The sequence below is a fragment of the Tamandua tetradactyla genome, chromosome 12 (genome assembly GCF_023851605.1).
Source record: "Tamandua tetradactyla isolate mTamTet1 chromosome 12, mTamTet1.pri, whole genome shotgun sequence".
NCBI classification, from domain to species: Eukaryota; Metazoa; Chordata; class Mammalia; order Pilosa; family Myrmecophagidae; genus Tamandua; species Tamandua tetradactyla.
Genome location: NC_135338.1, coordinates 13,816,566 through 13,834,084, shown reverse-complemented (window position 1 = coordinate 13,834,084; position 17,519 = coordinate 13,816,566). Strand labels below are relative to the sequence as shown.

Here is a 17,519-nt window from a genome sequence, read left to right as displayed (position 1 = left end):
CCAAAGCAGGAATGAAACCTGTCTCCTCTGAGTCCTCCTTAAAAGGCTTCCCATGATTGGATTTAGCATCACTAATTGCAGAAGACACTCCCCTTTGGCTGATTACAAATGGAATCAGCTGTGGATGTAGCTGACGTGATCATGACCTAATCCTATGAAATGTCCTCATTGCAACAGACAGGCCAGCGCTTGCCCAATCAGATGAACAGGTACCACAACTTGGCCAAGTTGACACCTGTCCCTAACCATGACAGTCCATCCCTTGTCAACTTGGCACATATATATATATATATATATATATATATATATATATATATATATATATATATATGTATCACCTTAGACCATACTTAATTTCCAAATGAAAACAAATAAGCACACATTTTTTCTTTTACCTGACAATACTCAACTGTCCTGCATATAACTGGAAACACATTAAATCTCTCCAGAATAGCGTGCAAATCCTTGGGCAACATTCATTCTTAAACTTGATATCTTACAACTTAAACAGTATAACACAAACAAAACAGCATTACAATCCTCGTTTCTGTAACTGATCACGTGGTCGAAGTTCATATTTATCACTACCCATTCCATGTTCCCTTTCCCCTCAGCAAGCACTTCAGCTGGCCGTGGTTCTTTGCCTGGTGGGGTGACCCAAACCTTCATTCCTGAAGTCTCAGAGGCATTAGTGGTCCTGCCTGGATTGTGTTGTTGCAGTTTTCCATTGATTTTAATCACAGGGCATGGTAGTACTAATAGACGCCCCAGGGGATCTCCTATATTCCAAGAAAACTCTTCTTTACCTCCATTATGTAGTTGCAGTCCTACTTCCTTCTGATAGTCAGGGTCAATTACCCCAGACAATAATGTAATCCCCTTCTTGGTGTGTTGATCCAGAGGCATAAGTAGCCCAAAGTGGCCAGGTGGCAATCTTAACTTCCAGTTCAATGGTATCACTGTTGTTTCTCCTGGAGAAAGCACACCCCCGTTTTGGAACTAAAACCTGTAGACCAGCAGAACTCAGGGTAGCAGGGACAGGAAGCAAAAATTTTCCTAGTGGATCACTAGGAGTAATAGTGAGTGGCACCACACCCATTTCCACCCCTTGGTTCCTGGACCCATGGATCCTGGCTATGGGAGAAACAGCACCATACAGTGGACGCTGATTCAGAGCATACACAGCTTCCTGGAGGACATTACCCCAGCCTTTCAAGTTTTTGCCACCTAGTTGGCACCGTAATTGAGTTTTCAAAAGGCCATTCCACCGTTCTATCAATCCAGCAGCTTCTGGATGATGGGGAACATGGTAAGACCAGAGAATTCCATGAGCATGTGCCCATTCCCGCACTTCATTTGCTGTGAAGTGTGTTCCTTGATCCGAAGCAATGCTATGTGGAATACCATGACGATGGATAAGGCATTCTGTAAGCCCACGAATAGTAGTTTTGGCAGAAGCATTGCGTGCAGGGAAAGCAAACCCATATCCAGAGTATGTGTCTATTCCAGTTAGAACAAATCGCTGCCCCTTCCATGAAGGGAGTGGTCCAATGTAATCAACCTGCCACCATGTAGCTGGCTGGTCACCTCGGGGAATGGTGCCATATCGGGGGCTGAGTGTGGGTCTCTGCTGCTGGCAGATTGGGCACTCAGCAGTGGCTGTAGCCAGGTCAGCCTTGGTGAGTGGAAGTCCATGTTGCTGAGCCCATGCATAACCTCCATCCCTACCACCATGACCACATTGTTCATGAGCCCATTGGGCAATAACAGGAGTTGCTGGGGAAAGAGGCTGACTGGTATCCATAGAACGGGTCATCTTATCCACTTGATTATTAAAATCTTCCTCTGCTGAAGTCACCCTCTGGTGTGCATTCACATGGGACACAAATATCTTCATGTTTTTAGCCCACTCAGAAAGGTCTATCCACATACTTCTTCCCCAGACCTCTTTGTCACCAATTTTCCAATTATGGTCTTTCCAAGTCCCTGACCATCCAGCCAAACCATTAGCAACAGCCCATGAGTCAGTATACAAACGCACCTCTGGCCAGTTTTCCTTCCAAGCAAAATGAACAACCAGGTGCACTGCTCGAAGTTCTGCCCACTGGGAGGATTTCCCCTCACCACTGTCCTTCAAGGACACCCCAGAAAGGGGTTGTAATGCTGCAGCTGCCCAGTTTCGGGTGGTACCTGCATATCGTGCTGAACCATCTGTAAACCAGGCCCGAGTTTTCTCTTCCTCAGTCAATTCACTGTAAGGAACTCCCCAAGAGGCCATAGCTCTGGTCTGGGAAAGAGAAGGTAATGTGGCAGCAGGAGTGGAAACCATGGGCATTTGTGCCACTTCTTCATTTAACTTACTTGTGCCTTCAGGACCTGCTCTGGCTCTATCTCGTATATACCATTTCCACTTTACAATAGAGTGCTGCTGTGCACGCCCAACTTTATGGCTTGGTGGGTCAGACAACACCCAACTCATGATAGGCAACTCAGGTCTCATGGTAACTGGGTGGCCCATGGTTAAGCATTCAGTCTCTACTAAGGCCCAGTAGCAGGCCAAAAGCTGTTTCTCAAAAGGAGAGTAGTTATCTGCAGCAGATGGTAAGGCTTTGCTCCAAAATCCTAAGGGTCTGCGTTGTGATTCTCCTATAGGGGCCTGCCAAAGGCTCCAGACAGCATCTCTATTTGCCACTGACACTTCCAGCACCATTGGATCTGCTGGATCATATGGCCCAAGTGGCAGAGCAGCTTGCACAGCAGCCTGGACCTATCGCAGAGCCTCCTCTTGTTCAGGTCCCCACTCAAAATTAGCAGCTTTTCTGGTCACTCGATAAATGGGCCGGAGTAGCACACCCAAATGAGGAATATGTTGTCGCCAAAATCCAAAAAGACCAACTAGGCGTTGTGCCTCTTTTTTGGATGTGGGAGGGGCCAGATGCAGCAATTTATCCTTCACCTTAGAAGGGATATCTCGACATGCCCCACACCACTGGACACCTAAAAATTTTACTGACGTGGAAGGCCCCTGTATTTTTGTTGGATTTATCTCCCATCCTCTGACACGCAAATGCCTTACCAGTAAATCTAGAGTAGTTGCTAATTCTTGCTCACTAGGTCCAATCAACATGATATCATCAATATAATGGACCAGTGTGATGTCTTGTGGGAGGGAGAAGCGATCAAGGTCTCTGCGAAAAGATTATGACATAGGGCTGGAGAGTTGATATGCCCCTGAGGTAGGACAGTGAAAGTATATTGCTGACCTTGCCAGCTGAAAGCAAACTGTTTCTGGTGGTCCTTACTAATAGCTATTGAGAAAAAAGCATTTGCCAGATCAATAGCTGCATACCAGGTACCAGAGGATGTATTGATTTGCTCAAGCAATGATACTACATCTGGAACAGCAGCTGCAATTGGAGTTACCACCTGGTTGAGTTTACGATAATCCACTGTCATTCTCCAAGACCCATCTGTTTTCTGCACAGGCCAAATAGGAGAGTTGAACGGGGATGTGGTGGGAATCACCACCCCTGCATCTTTCAAGTCCTTAAGAGTGGCAGTAATCTCTGCAATCCCTCCAGGAATACGGTATTGCTTTTGATTTACTATTTTGCTTGGTAGGGGCAGTTCTAGTGGCTTCCACTTGGCCTTTCCCACCATAATAGCCCTCACTGCACGAGTTAGAGAACCAACGTGGGGATTCTGCCAGTTGCTCAGTATGTCTATGCCAATTATACATTCCGGAACTGGGGAAATAACTACAGGATGGGTCCGGGGGCCCACTGGACCCACTGTGAGACGGACCTGAGCTAAAACTCCATTGATCACCTGGCCTCCATAAGCCCCCACTCTGACTGGTGGTCCAGAGTGACGTTTTGGGTCCCCTGGAATTAATGTCACTTCTGAACCAGTGTCTAATAATCCCCGAAATATCTGATCATTTCCTTTTCCCCAATGCACAGTTACCCTGGTAAAAGGCCGTCGGTCTCCTTGGGGAAGACTTAGAGGAAGGTTAACAGTATAAATTTGTGGCAGTGTAACAGGTTTCTTCCCCATAGGGACCTGGCCTCCCCTTCATTCAAGGGGCTCAGGGTCTGTAAACTGTTTCAAGTCTGGAAATTGGTTAAGGGGCCGTGACTCTGTGTTTTTGTAATTCAGGTTAGACTTCTGTTCCCTTGACCTAGAACTCTTTTGTTTATACAGCTCCAACAAGAATTTAGTAGGCTGCCCTTCTATTGTATTTCTAGGCACCCCATGATTTACTAGCCAATGCCACAAATCTCTGCGTGTCATATAATTTTGATGCCTCCTTTGAGTTTGTTGTCTATTATAATACCCACGTCTACCCTGTCTTTGGTGATTAAGTGCTGCCACCTGGCTTCTGCCAACTCGGGATCCTGTCATCCCCATTGTGTTTAAGGATTCCAGCTCAGTGACAGCAGTTCCTACAGTAATATCTGACCTACAGAGAAGTGCAACCACAGAGCTCTTGAGGGATGATGGTGCTAGTCTCACAAACTTATTTCTCACTGTTCTGGTAAAAGGTGCATCCTCTGGACATTCCTGGGGTGTAAGAGCAGGCTTTGCATGATAAATCCACTCTAACATCCCAATCTCTCTAAGCCTCTGGATCCCCTCATCTACATTATACCAGGGCAGTTCTGGCATTTCAACCTCAGGTAATGTTGGCCACCTTTTGATCCATGTTTCAACCAACCACCCAAACAAGCTGTTAACACCTTTTCTAACTGCTCTAGCTATAACATTGAATGCAGAATCTCTGCTTAGTGGGCCCATATCAATAAATTCAGCCTGATCCAGCCTTATGTTCCTCCCACCATTATCCCACACTCTTAAAATCCATTGCCACACATATTCCCCTGATTTCTGTCTATATAAATTGGAAAACTCACACAGTTCTTTTGGAGTATAACGTATCTCCTCATGTGTGATACTTTGTACCTCACCTTTAGGGGCCTGTTGGGACTTTAGTCTAGTTATAGGTCTAGAAGAAATGAGGGGTGGTGGGGATGGGTCATGAAAAGAATTAGAAATATCTTCCAAGCCATTTGCTTCAGGGCTTTCATTTGCAGTTTCATCTGGTGAAACAGGATTAATAACTCTAGGGCTAATCCCTTCAGGAGGAGGTTGGGTGGCCAACTCCTCAAGGCAGGCTGGAGGTGGGGCGGCTATGTCCTCAGGACAGACTATTACAGGGTTATCTAAAGAAGGCTCAGCATGGTCTAGGGTTTCAACCTCACCCCCAACATCATTATCAATCCATATGTCACCATCCCATTTTTCAGGGTCCCACTCCTTTCCAATCAATGCCCTCACTTTAACGGCAGACACCATGCAAGACTGAGATTTCAGTTTACGTTGTAAAGTTGCTACTCTAACAATAAGATTCTGAGTCTGATTTTCAGAGATCTCAAGTCTACGGCTACAGGAAATAAAATTTTCCTTCAGGATACTCATAGAAACCTCTACATCTTTCAGACGGCACTTAAGCTTCTTGTTTGAAGCCTTAAGCCCATCCCTTTCACCCTTTAATGTAGACAGTGTATCTAACAACAACCAACCAACATCTCTATAACTCTTATTCCTACAAAACTCTGTAAAGGTGTCAAAAACATTATCCCCCAGAGTCTGGCTTCGTATAAGCGAAGCATTAGGAGAATCGAATGATGATATTTTGACTATCTCCTTTGCCAACTCAGTCCATGGATTGGGAGTGTCATTCTGATTACGGGAATCAGAGTCCTTAGTGTCTCTGAGCCCAGTCAGAGTAGAAAACCATTCATAAAAACCCATTTTTAAGATTCTGTTCCTTAAGAACCACTCCTGGTACCAAGATGTATTAGTTAGGGTTCTCTAGAGAAACAGAACCAACAGGGAACACTTGCAAATATAAAATTTAAGAAAGTGTCTCACGTGACCGTAGGAACGCAGAGTCCAAAATCCACAGGGCAGGCTGCGAAGCCGATGACTCCAATGGATGGCCTGGATGAACTCCACAGGAGAGGCTCACCAGCCAAACCAGGAATGAAACCTGTCTCCTCTGAGTCCTCCTTAAAAGGCTTCCCATGATTGGATTTAGCATCACTAATTGCAGAAGACACTCCCCTTTGGCTGATTACAAATGGAATCAGCTGTAGATGTAGCTGACGTGATCATGACCTAATCCTATGAAATGTCCTCATTGCAACAGACAGGCCAGCGCTTGCCCAATCAGATGAACAGGTACCACAACTTGGCCAAGTTGACACCTGTCCCTAACCATGACACAGGATATACCTAATAAAGTGACTGTCATACCATGGTTGTAAGACTCCTCAAAAGACAAAACTAGCTTTGTTGCTTTCACTAGAGACCAGATAAAAACTTACCTATTCATTTAATGTTTAGGTCGTCATCAGACTGATAGTGCACTCTTTATTGGTGATGGGTTTCTATAAGTGACTGCATGTAGGAAAATTCAAAATCTAGTTGAGGTGGGCAAGTCAAAGGAATGAGAAACAGGTGGTCTTTACTTTCCAGGTTCATTTTACAAAGAGTACATAAAATTAAAACTTGATGAACCAGGACTTGACCTAACAGGGTTCAATAAAAGACTCAAGAAAAGCACAGGCAACATTAGGATTCTAACAAAAAGGCTGTTCATCACAGGTTTAATGTAACATGGAAGGCAAAAGATTAGAACAATTCTTACTTCAACTTAAAAAAAATAATTAAAATAAATAAAATCAAAACAAGATAGTGACCAGAATAATACTATTATGGTCATATTAAATATAAACAGCTCCCATCAACATTTTAAGAATGTGACAAACGCAGTATGATACATTCTTAAATATCCACTAATAATGTAATGTTTCATTTTTTCACAAAAACATTACTCAGAAGAGAGGCTTCAGATACCCAAGAAAAGATAAGAAATCAGATTAGAGGTATATGATATGCCATAATTTGCTAATTCATTGTTAAAAAGTACCTGTATATCCCATTATATTTGCTCTTAGGTAATTTTAACAAATTATTGTACCTACATTAGATTATATAATCTTTTAACTATACATTTGAATTGTTTTACTTTGAGCCCTGCCACATTTTGTTAGTTTTCATTTCTCCTTATTTAAAAGGCTGACCATGGTGCTTGCTGGTATCAGGTTAAACAAATATTGGCCTTTACTATAGTTATAGTAGCTAACTTACCCAATTTCACATAATTAATATGTGAGAAACAACATAACCCTAAGTGGTATTTAGATATGTTTCTTTGAAACAAAATACTTAATTTTCTGAATGTGATAAACTTGTTCAATTATGTTTTGTTTTGTTTTAATTAAGCAGTACAGACAGTACATATTTAACTCCTGACTACCAAGAAATGAAGCCAAACCTTAGAAAAATACAATGCAGGAAAAAATTCACATTAAAAATATATTCCTTTGGTTAAAAATCACTCTTTTATAATATTCATTTGTAATCTAAACTTACAGCATGTCCCTCTAGCCCAAGTAATCTTCATGTCATCATATTTGTAATATTAACAATGCTTTTACTGTCCAGGATTTATGGAGGTCAGTGGGTTACAGCAACAAAATATTTTAACTCTAGGAAGAGGATAGCCTTGTTGCATTAACTCTTTTGACAACTGTCTTAAGATTTTTACTTTAGAAATCTCCGGCACATGTAGTTTTCTTCAGATACTGTATATCCAAACTTTTTATAGAAATCAACATTTTGTGGTAGACATTCGAGTGTAATCTTATAACAGTTCAGTTTCTTGCTTAGCAAAGTAAGGGTTGATAATAACCTGAAATTAAAAAGGGGACGGTATGCATAGAACATTTGTTAGTAAAAAATCAATCCTTAATCTGAATATTAAAAAAGACTATTTTAGAAATGAGTATTCAAATGAAATAGTCAGATATAAATGATAAGCATTTAAATCACCCAAAGAATTTTATGTGGTTCCAAATATACTTTATCCGGTAATTTCCAGCTTATTAGTAGGACAAATATTAAACTCACCGTAAATACTCTCTAAAAATAAGATTTCTTCCTATATCTATTCAGACTGCTTAGGAAGAGTCAACATTCTTTGGTCTTGTTCTTTAATCACTCATCTTAAAAGCTACTTTAATATTTGTGAAAATATGTATTAGATTAGCTCTGAATTGGTCTTATTAACATGAAATAGACACAAAGGGAAAAAGTATCTTTGCATATCCTTAAAGAATCCATATCCAGTATAAGAATGTGGTTCTAACTGCCTTAGGGAAGAAAAAGAACTAAAAAAGATCTGCAAAACTACCTGAAGAATTTTATCATATTTGCAGATACTAAAAAATAGTATCATTTAAAGACAGAAGACTTTGAAAAGTTACGATTAAGTTAAATGGGCCACAATACTAGAGATTTTGTTTTGTTCACAGACGTACCCAAATACCTTAGTACAAGATACATAACAGATGCTTAAATATTTATTGAGTGAATTCTTTAGACTTCAGTGGAGGTAATATTAAAAAGCAAGTTCTAACCTTATAAAATAGACAATAAACTTATAGATCTTAAAGAGGATTACACACTAAAGGCTATGTTTCTAAAATATATGAGACTGAAATCATAGAATATTCTAAAAGGTGAATATTTCCTGGGTCCTTAATTATGACAATAAAACTTCGGCAAATCACTTGATCCATCCAAAACTTTGTTTCCTATTAGTTTGAGAGTACTATTATTAAAATTTTACAATTTACAGATGTTGCTGTCTGTAAAGGAGTATGCTATATTTCCTATTTCTAAACTCTTAAGATAAAACTAAGTATTAGAATAATACTTCTGCTTTATTTCAGTCTAAACTATAGAATGAGAGTAGTTTCATAATTAATCTTCAAACAGGAGAATTATTTTTAAAACAAGTATCTTGGTAGGGAACTCATCAGCTGAAACACAAGAAATAATCTGATTTATCCAAATTTAGCTTGTTTCTGCTTACTTACAATTTGCCAAGCTGCTTCCCTCTGCATTCATCACTAACGACAACATCTTCTACTCTTCCTCTCTGAAAATATTTACAATGTTTAAAGTACTGAACATCTAGTTTTGTTTTTAGCTAAATCAACAAATGACAGTTGGTAAGTATTCATTGATTAAAAAATAAATGTTCTGAAAACTTGAGCTTCACAGAAAGCAAAGTGCATTTAAAAATAAATTACTATGGAGGGAATAATATCATGAACCTACTTGTGGTTTATTAATTTCTAGCACAGAAATTACCAAAATTCATAAAGCTCACAAAATTCCCAAGCGTTTCCATCTTACTGTCATTGAATAGCCTAGGTTATCTTTATTATTTCATGTTAATTCTTGAGGGGTGAAGCATTAGAAGTGTCCGAATTAGAACAGACGACAGTACTCTAAACCCTCTGGACACATTCAGACTGGATGGGAGTTTTGGCTAATGTTGTATAATCAAAGTATTGTTTTTGAAAAATGTAGTTGCAGGGGTCCAAATTACATGATACTGTTAGTTTCTCTGACTTCTAAGAAGCAAAAATTTTCTCCATGCAATAATGCTCTGATTTTACAATGGAAACAGCAGAGAACAGAAACAAAACCAGTATTTGTCAAATGGAAACTCAAAGTCAGTTTTGCTAGAAAACACCTGACGTTTTATTACTGGTGAGCACATACCTTACCACAGGAATGGATGAATTTATGTTCAATTATCAGAGTTGCTGTAGCAACAATCTGACCTAGAGTCACATCTTCTACAACTGTAACATAATAATCCCCAGATTTCTTCATGTGCTCAAAAGATTCTGTGGGAATTGGAAAACAATGTTATATAGTAGACATTCAACTTAATTAGGTGCCAGAAAAATGCTAGGATTAGTTGACCTAATGAGAGTATTTAAAGCTATTTTACCACAGTAATTTAACTTTCCATTTCTAGAGAAACTATTTTAAATGACTAGTTGAAATATCAGCAATCAATATCAAGTGGAATATAATTATGCATTTTTAAAATCTGCTAGAGAAAAGACCGTACAGCTAGTTAAAATGGACAGCACCTATAATACAAAGGTTGCCATTTCTGTGATAACATTAAAAATTTAATGTCTTCATTTATTTACTTTTAATAGATTTCTTTAACCTTTACACTCAACAGCTATTCAAGTGCAAATTTTAACGACCATGCTTACATGGCTCTACATTCTATATTTTTTCATCTTTTAGTTCCAAATTTGTGACAAAATAAATTTCACTTTTCCCTTTGTGACCTCTCTTGTTTCCTGATTACATAGCTTGTTTCTTTTTTGGTGGGGGTGGGGACGTGCATGGACAGGAATCAAATCCAGGTCTCCACATGGCAGGTGAGCATTCTACCACTGAATCATCCATGTACCCAATACCTTGCTTTTTAAAAAACAGATTCATGTTTGTTTGCTTTGGATCTATCTTATGAAGTAGGTGAAAAACATGTCCCTATTTTCAAGTAATTTTCCCCAGGTCACATAGCAAATAGTAACAAAGAAGGAATAAATACTTTGCCCTTACACAGATTTAGTACTTACATTCCTGAAGTAACATGGTTTTCTCATTTGATCTGGTATGCATGCGTAGAGGAATTCAAGAATAAATACTGAGCCTAATATTGTCTCATATTGTTTATTTCTAAGGTCTCATTCTAGCTAAAAAGGCTGTGGTTGTAGAAAGGAACGAGCACACTGGATGGAGTCAGAAAGGTTCTAGTCCTTCCTCTACCAATTACCTGTGATGCTGGGCGAGTCATTTGACTTCTTCGAATTTCTATTTCCTTACACATAAAAAGGAATTGAACTAACTCTAAGATATTTAACTCTAAGATACCTGCTAAGCTTAAGTTTCAGTATAAATGAACCAAAAAATAAATTCTCTTACTTTTTGATTTGATGATGAAATTTCTAAAATAACCTTACATGAAAGGAAATAAAAGAAAAAAATCACCTGAGTTGGCTACCAACTAGGTCATATGCTATAGTAATTATCTAAAAGTAGTCAGATATTTTATAAAACTTAGTTAACTGCTATGTTTTGGTTCTAGAATAGTTCAGCCACATAAACATTTAAGATTATAGCTAATGTGTTATCTAAACAATTTTCAGTTATTTGAACAAAGACACAAATTGGCACTGAACAGAGCTCTAAAATAAAATCAGATTTCCCTTTATTTTCCTTCAGGAAATAGAGGCTGCAGTACTTACTCATAAATTGCTCAGGGTTGACAACTCCAGTCTCTGTCAGCTGGCCCAGTACCTTAAAAAAACCTGGTTTTGAGAAACAGGGTGCAGGTCATGAGAAGGGCAAGTGGAAGGTATTATATCAAATAATTTGTTAAGCCAGTGGGAATATGGGCAATTATTTTTTCAAAGATTTTTGTAATCAGTCATCTTTTAAATGTATTATTTATAAAGATCAGCAGGAAACCATTATTCTCTGTAAAATCACTACATACAGAATAGATTTCACTGATGTTTTTGCATACATGAGATTTGTGGATTAGTGACCACTTTATTACTCAATATTTATAGAACCACCACATATATTTTTCAGAGTAATTTGTATTAATTCAAGGCATGCCAAATTGTTTTAAGGTTCATAGTTAACTTTTAACTTCATTACTTCATTAATGTTATCTTAAATTAACGTGAACAATACATTTTAGAACTTTGAAAGTCTTAATTTCTGTACATTCAAAAATGAATTTGACCAAAATTAGTTTCTTCAGATTTCCTACTAAAACTGAAAAGTTAAAAAAGTTTATTTTTGATTGCTAAACTAATATATATATATATATATATATATATATATATATAGGAAAATTCAGACGTCAACAAAAGGAATACATTTAAATAAAACCCATTGCAATTTATTACCCAAGACATATTATCTATATTCTCTTCATTCCAACTTCTGAGAAGATTCTTATGTATCATTATACATAATAATTTTACCCTTATTTATGAAAAGTCTTTTCGGCTTCTCAGGAGGGAACAGTGTTGTACTTATTTGAAATCATTCACAGTAATACTTGGTCTTAGCCATACACTAGAATTTAGCGTCCCCAGTCCATTTAAAAATTAAGCACAAAAATATTCTAAAAGTCAAATATTTTTGAAAATTATTGGCAGCATATTTGTGGAGAAAATAGAAGGCTAACTATAATTCTAACCAAGATTTAAAAACTGAATCCATACCTCTATTTAAGTCAGCAGTACAAAGAGGCCGCAAAACCAAGCCTTCTCCAGGATGTGTTGGGGAAATGGCTGGAGAAAATGTAGCTGTATTCTGGCTCCAGTCCACTTCTTTGAGCAAACTTGGGTCAAACATAGGAGTTTCATCAGGTTTCATCTTTGTAATAAGGTCTAAAATAAAATTTTAAATATCACAGCCTTTTATTTAAGGAGGAAAACTATGATTGGAGAAAGTTACTTCTCACTACAAATTTATGCAATTAGGAAAATTCTTCAAGAGCTATTTTAATCTACCCTGAATCAAATCATGATTATTATCAGATAGAAAATGGATTATTCTGCATATTCTACACTAAATTAAGAAGTATTAAGCTTTAAAACCCCATTTTCTAGCAGGCTTTTGAAGAATTTTCCCCAATGGATTGGTTCATAGTGTAGCCATGTGAATAAACCCTGACTTTTCAAAGGATCTTACATTTTTTAGATTACACTTTTAGATTTTATTATTGTGCTCAGAAATTATATTTGTTAGTTTTATCTGCCACTAAGGAAGATGTATTGTGCATGTAATTTGTTTTCTTACACAAGACATGAAAAGAAGATAATTGATGAACTGGCTCAAAGATCATTTTCTGAGTTCACAGTAATAGTCGGTCTTAGCTATGATAAATTCACATTAAGAGTTTCTGATGGATATTTCTTCACATAAGCAGATTTTTTCTAAAAATCTATAGTGTAAGTTTTCTCAGCTGCACCTAAGCAGCATAAGAATAGCTAGTGTTCTTAATGATACTGAAAAACAGTCAGTTATGGTACTTCCTTTTCCTAAACATTAAGAATTGAGCAAGTTCTCAGTAGTTGTGGTCTAATAAGACTGAGACTAAATAATAGAGATATACCAATAAAAATGAAGAAAAGTTATATAAAGCAACTGTGAAGCAGAGTTGCTAGAAGTGGTTTTCCTAATAATTTTTAGGAGAATGTAAAGCAATTCCCCTCTTCATTTCTATCCCTAACCAAGTTAATGAAAACTCTTCTATTTGACACCTGCCTTCATCACTTCTTTGAAACAGAATTTAAACAACGAAAGCAATACAGGAAAAAAAAGTCAATTTACTTATAGGCCAATTAAATTTCTGTCTGTATAATGCCATGTAACTATAAAGGTAATGCTGTAATACAGTACAGGCTTTGGGAAGGTAATATGGCATAATAAATTAACTCTTTTTCCCCCACGTACACTATTTTTCAGACACTGTTCCAACAAAGCTATGGGGTAGATATATTAACCACTTTTTAACAGATGAGGAAATGCAGGCACCTTGTAACTTGCTCAAGGTCACAAAATAAGTTGTAGAACCAGGATTCAATTGTAGATATGGAAAAAGCATGAGCTTTGGAGTGAGGCATGGTTTTCAAATGTCAACTGTTGTGTCACATTGGGTAAGGTGGCTAAGCTCTTAGAATCTGTTTCCTTGTTTGTAAAATGGAGATGAAATTACTGGAAAGATGAAGTTTATTACTATATACAAACATGTACTAGTGCATGGCACATTTCAACTCCTCAACAAGATATACTCTAGTCAGCAATTATTTTTAAAGTCATTTATAAATTTTGATGGTTTTTTTTTCTTTTACCTTTCAATTAATTCGAGTCACTGTGTATGAAAAGAATGACACAGGTTATCTATTATGTTTATGTTAAATGAAAAATTAGCATCCTTGGATAGAAAAGAAAGATAAAAAATTGTAGCTTATATAAAACACTGAGCAGTTTCCTCCCCTCAAAAAGGATTCAAACGGCGCAGGCAATGGTGGCACAGTGGCAGAGTTCTCGCCTGCTATGCTGAACACCCAGGTTCGATTACCGGTGCCTGCCCATGCAAAAAAAAAAAGGATTCAGATCAAGTCATGCAATAAACACTAGCCATTTCTAGCTCTAGGCGTCCAAGTGATACAATAAATTGTCCAAGTGATACAATCACTTGTATCAAGTTTAACATGAAGCAGATTTCTAACAGATTAATTTTAGTGCATGCATTTTAATGTATGACCCTGATAATTAGATCCTTGAGGATTTGGGGTGTAATATCTTCAGAAATGTGGGTAGCAATGTTCTTGTTTTCAGGCATGCAGATAAACAGGCAAAATATTTATCAGTAAAGTTAAATGTTACCTTAATTACAGACACCAGAAATAATAAAAAAGTAAGGTCTTCAAGGCAGCAGTTTGATATTTTTTGTAAGCATGAAGCTTTAAAGAGAACTCAAAATGGAATTTAGATGAACATTAACAAAATTTACAATAAATTTTCAAAATTTTCCTATACTGTTGCCTGTGTTTATAATAGAACATAGCCTGGAAATTATGCAAAACAGGGTTAGTTTCTATGAGAGAGGGGAGAGGTACACAGGAGGAGAATTAGGATTATGGAGCTCTTTAATCAATTTTAACCAGTAAATACTAGTAATTTCCTGTGCTTTTCTTTAAATGGACGGTCCTAGTTCATGAGTGATCATAATACTGGCTAACAGATTTTGAGTGCTTTATATTTGTTAACTCAATTCTCAAAACACAATGAATGATGACTCATTATCCCCTTTTTACAGATGAGGAGCAGTTACAGTCACTTGTTCAAGGTTACAAAGCCAATAAAAGAACAAAGATAGGATTAAGAACTGGCTAGCAGACCTGGCATCATAGGCAGTTGATATGTGTACATGTACAGGACCCCATAATTGTTTAATTCTCTGCTATCACAATCTTGAAATTCTTAATAACTTCTGAATGAGGAGCCCTGCGTTTGCATTTTGCACTGATCACCGGAAATCATGTAGCTGGTCCTGCCAGGTAGTATGACTCCAGGTTCTGTTCTTAACCATTACACTAGATGCACTAGAATGGATGAATTCCCAACTTTATTGTTTGTGGAAGAGTTAAAAATATAGTCAAAAGCAGCACTTGGAAACATATAAAATGAGACTTTTGACTAGTTACAACACATTAAACAGAGCACTCTGAATAGATAAAAACACATTAATCCAGCATTTAGAAATCAATATTTAAAAAACAGGGCCTTCTTTTTATCTTATGCCACCCCAAATAGTAAAATTCTGCTGGTACCCAACTAATATGCTGAGCAAATTAGAGTAAGATGTGATTCTGGTTCGAAACTTCAAAGGATTTTAGAAATAAATAGATAATTTTATTTGGTTTACAAAATAAATGTTAACAATATTTTAGCATGTTAAGGTGCCCCAGATGCTGCAAAACACTTCCACAAGAAAATCTGCTAGAAAATTTCAGTAAATTGCAGTTGTTTGAACTGAATCTCACAGATTATCATTGGGGTCGTAAAATTTTCAAGAAACTTTTCTGTTTAACTGATAAATCAACATGCATTTACAAGGCCTTAGAAGCAAGCAGCAGAGAGTAACAAATGATAAACCCTGGGGAGAAAGACTTAAAAAGTCAATATACAAATTTTAAGGCCATAATAAAAGGCCAAAGCCAAATTGCCTTATATACCTCAAGAGTTTCTGGGGAATTACAACAGTCCTTGTGTACATGGTGAATGCACACATTAAAAATTTTGCTGTTTAAGACAGGATTCGTCTACATACATTTTTTCCGTCTATATACATTCTATAACAATTTCAACAATTTAAATTTTGAATCCAAGGAACACTTGACTCGCTATTTTAGCAAGCCTGGCTCTATCTACTAAATTGCTCATGAACTTGAGAATTTCCTTAAGTATTTTCTGGTACAGTTTAATTATTCAGTCTACCAACGAGGAAGCTGGAGTGCAAAGAAGTTTCATGAACTGCCCCAAGGTGGCTCAACAAATGAGGGGGGGTTTCCCTATCTTGCTCCCCTTCCCGGCTCTTCAGCCCTGCGCCCAGTGTCTGTCAGTCTTCCACGTCGCCACGCTGGACAGGGGGCACTCTCACGCCCACTCTAAACGTAATTGGTCTAAGTGATCTCTTGAGATCCATTCTAAGGTTCGTTCATGGGTCGCTATCCCAACGAAACAAATCCCGTAAGAGCCGGCTGAATTCTGTGTGGAGTTTACGAGTCCGGCTTCCTCTTAAACAGCTCTTGCAACAGAAATCACAGCACTCGGTGTGTCTGGGGTCGAAGCCCCGGGAAAAGAGACAAAGGATGCTCCAATCTACCCGGTGGACGCCCCGTCTGGTCAGTCGGGACAGGGCTGTCCTCAGCAGCTCCGGACCCGTGGGGTGGCTGAGAAAAGGAACGGGAGACACTGGTGGCTGCAGGGACCGCGAGCACCGTCAGGGGCTTGGCCCCAGAGCCGGTGCGGTCAGTTTCGCCCCCAGACCCCGCTCCTGACCCAGGCCGCCGGCCGTCAGGGGCTTCATCCAGAGCCGGTGCGGTCAGTTCCGCCCCCAGACCCCGCTCCGGACCCAGGCCGCCGGCCGACAGGGGCTTCACTCCAGAGCCGGTGCGGTCAGTTTCGCCCCCAGACCCCGCTCCGGACCCAGGCCGCCGGCCGTCAGGGGCTTCACTCCAGAGCCGGTGCGGTCAGTTCCGCCCCCAGACCCCGCTCCGGACCCAGGCCGCCGGCTGTCAGGGGCTTCGCCTCTCAACGCGCGCCGGGATGCAAATGGGACGGGTGCCGGCGCCCACGGGGACGCCTGCGGGGACCTGGCCGCTTCGCCCGACGGCAGCACCCGCACCCGGGATAAATGAGGGCAGGCCCCGCGCCGCCCGGACACCCAGCCCGCTCCTCCCGCTCCCCGCCCCGTTGCTCCTCACCCCAGAGGCCCCGCAGCACGCGCTCCTCTCCAGGCCCTTTCGGGAGTTCACCTAGCCCAGACCGCAGCCCCGGATCCGGATCCGGCTTCCACGCCTGCCCCGCCTCTTTCCCCACCTCCCGCGCCACAGCTGCGGCCCGGGCCGCCTCTACCCGAGCCGCCGACTAGACGTGGCAGCGCCAACGCCTCCTCCCGCCCCGCCCATGACGCAGGGAGGTGCGCAGGCGGGCGGGGGCGGGGCCTGCGGGGCGGGGGCGGGGCCGGCGAGGCGGGGCCTGCTGGGGCGGGTCCTACGGGGAGGGGCGGGTCCTGCAAGGCGAGGGCGTGAATGCGGGGGCAGGTCCTGCTGGGGCGGGGCCGGCGGTCCCGGCAGCGCTCGGACGGCGGCGATAGACGACCTGGGAACTTGGCCCCTCTGGTGCTGGACCCGGGACCGAGCGTCGCTCCTCGCTCTCCGCGGCCGGCCTTCGGGTGTCAGTGCCTCGGTCTGTCTGGA

General features: G+C 40.0%; 2 protein-coding genes across 4 annotated transcripts in view; one reads left to right on the top strand and one right to left on the bottom strand.

Annotated features, from left to right (window-relative positions):
* STYX (serine/threonine/tyrosine interacting protein) overlaps positions 1 to 11,170 on the top strand; it is a 56,594-nt gene extending 45,424 nt beyond the window's left edge. Inside the window, exon 10 of one of the 2 annotated variants that reach the window (XM_077122625.1) lies at positions 10,692 to 11,170. In XM_077122625.1, coding sequence (XP_076978740.1) covers positions 10,692 to 10,789 — 98 coding nt within the window. In that variant the 3' untranslated portion in view covers positions 10,790 to 11,170. The remainder of the gene's footprint in view (positions 1 to 10,691) is intronic. The other variant, XM_077122621.1, reaches the window with a different exon arrangement.
* Positions 7,451 to 17,220, bottom strand: GNPNAT1 (glucosamine-phosphate N-acetyltransferase 1). 2 transcript variants are annotated; one of them, XM_077122628.1, is made up of 7 exons: positions 17,025 to 17,220; positions 16,424 to 16,490; positions 12,249 to 12,416; positions 11,256 to 11,318; positions 9,703 to 9,830; positions 9,009 to 9,070; positions 7,451 to 7,819 (listed from the first exon to the last, which is right to left on the bottom strand). In XM_077122628.1, exons 3-7 carry the CDS (start codon positions 12,400 to 12,402, stop codon positions 7,672 to 7,674), a joined length of 555 nt encoding a protein of 184 aa, XP_076978743.1. In that variant the 5' UTR covers positions 12,403 to 12,416; positions 16,424 to 16,490; positions 17,025 to 17,220; the 3' UTR covers positions 7,451 to 7,671. The 2 variants fall into 2 exon arrangements, with proteins under 2 accessions (XP_076978743.1, XP_076978742.1); XM_077122627.1 differs by lacking the exon at positions 16,424 to 16,490 and having other exon boundaries at positions 17,025 to 17,218.
* Positions 17,221 to 17,519: the final 299 nt, after the last annotated feature.

Excerpts from the sequence above, each read along its gene's own strand:
- GNPNAT1 (XM_077122628.1), bottom strand. The coding sequence starts at position 12,402 with ATGAAACCTGATGAAACTCCTATGTTTGACCCAAGTTTGCTCAAAGAA. Across the intron at positions 11,319-12,248 it reads TACTGCTGACTTAAATAGAG|GTTTTTTTAAGGTACTGGGC; the intron begins GTATGGATTCAG and ends TCTCAAAACCAG. Across the intron at positions 9,071-9,702 it reads TCATCCATTCCTGTGGTAAG|AGAGGAAGAGTAGAAGATGT; the intron begins GTATGTGCTCAC and ends AAATATTTTCAG.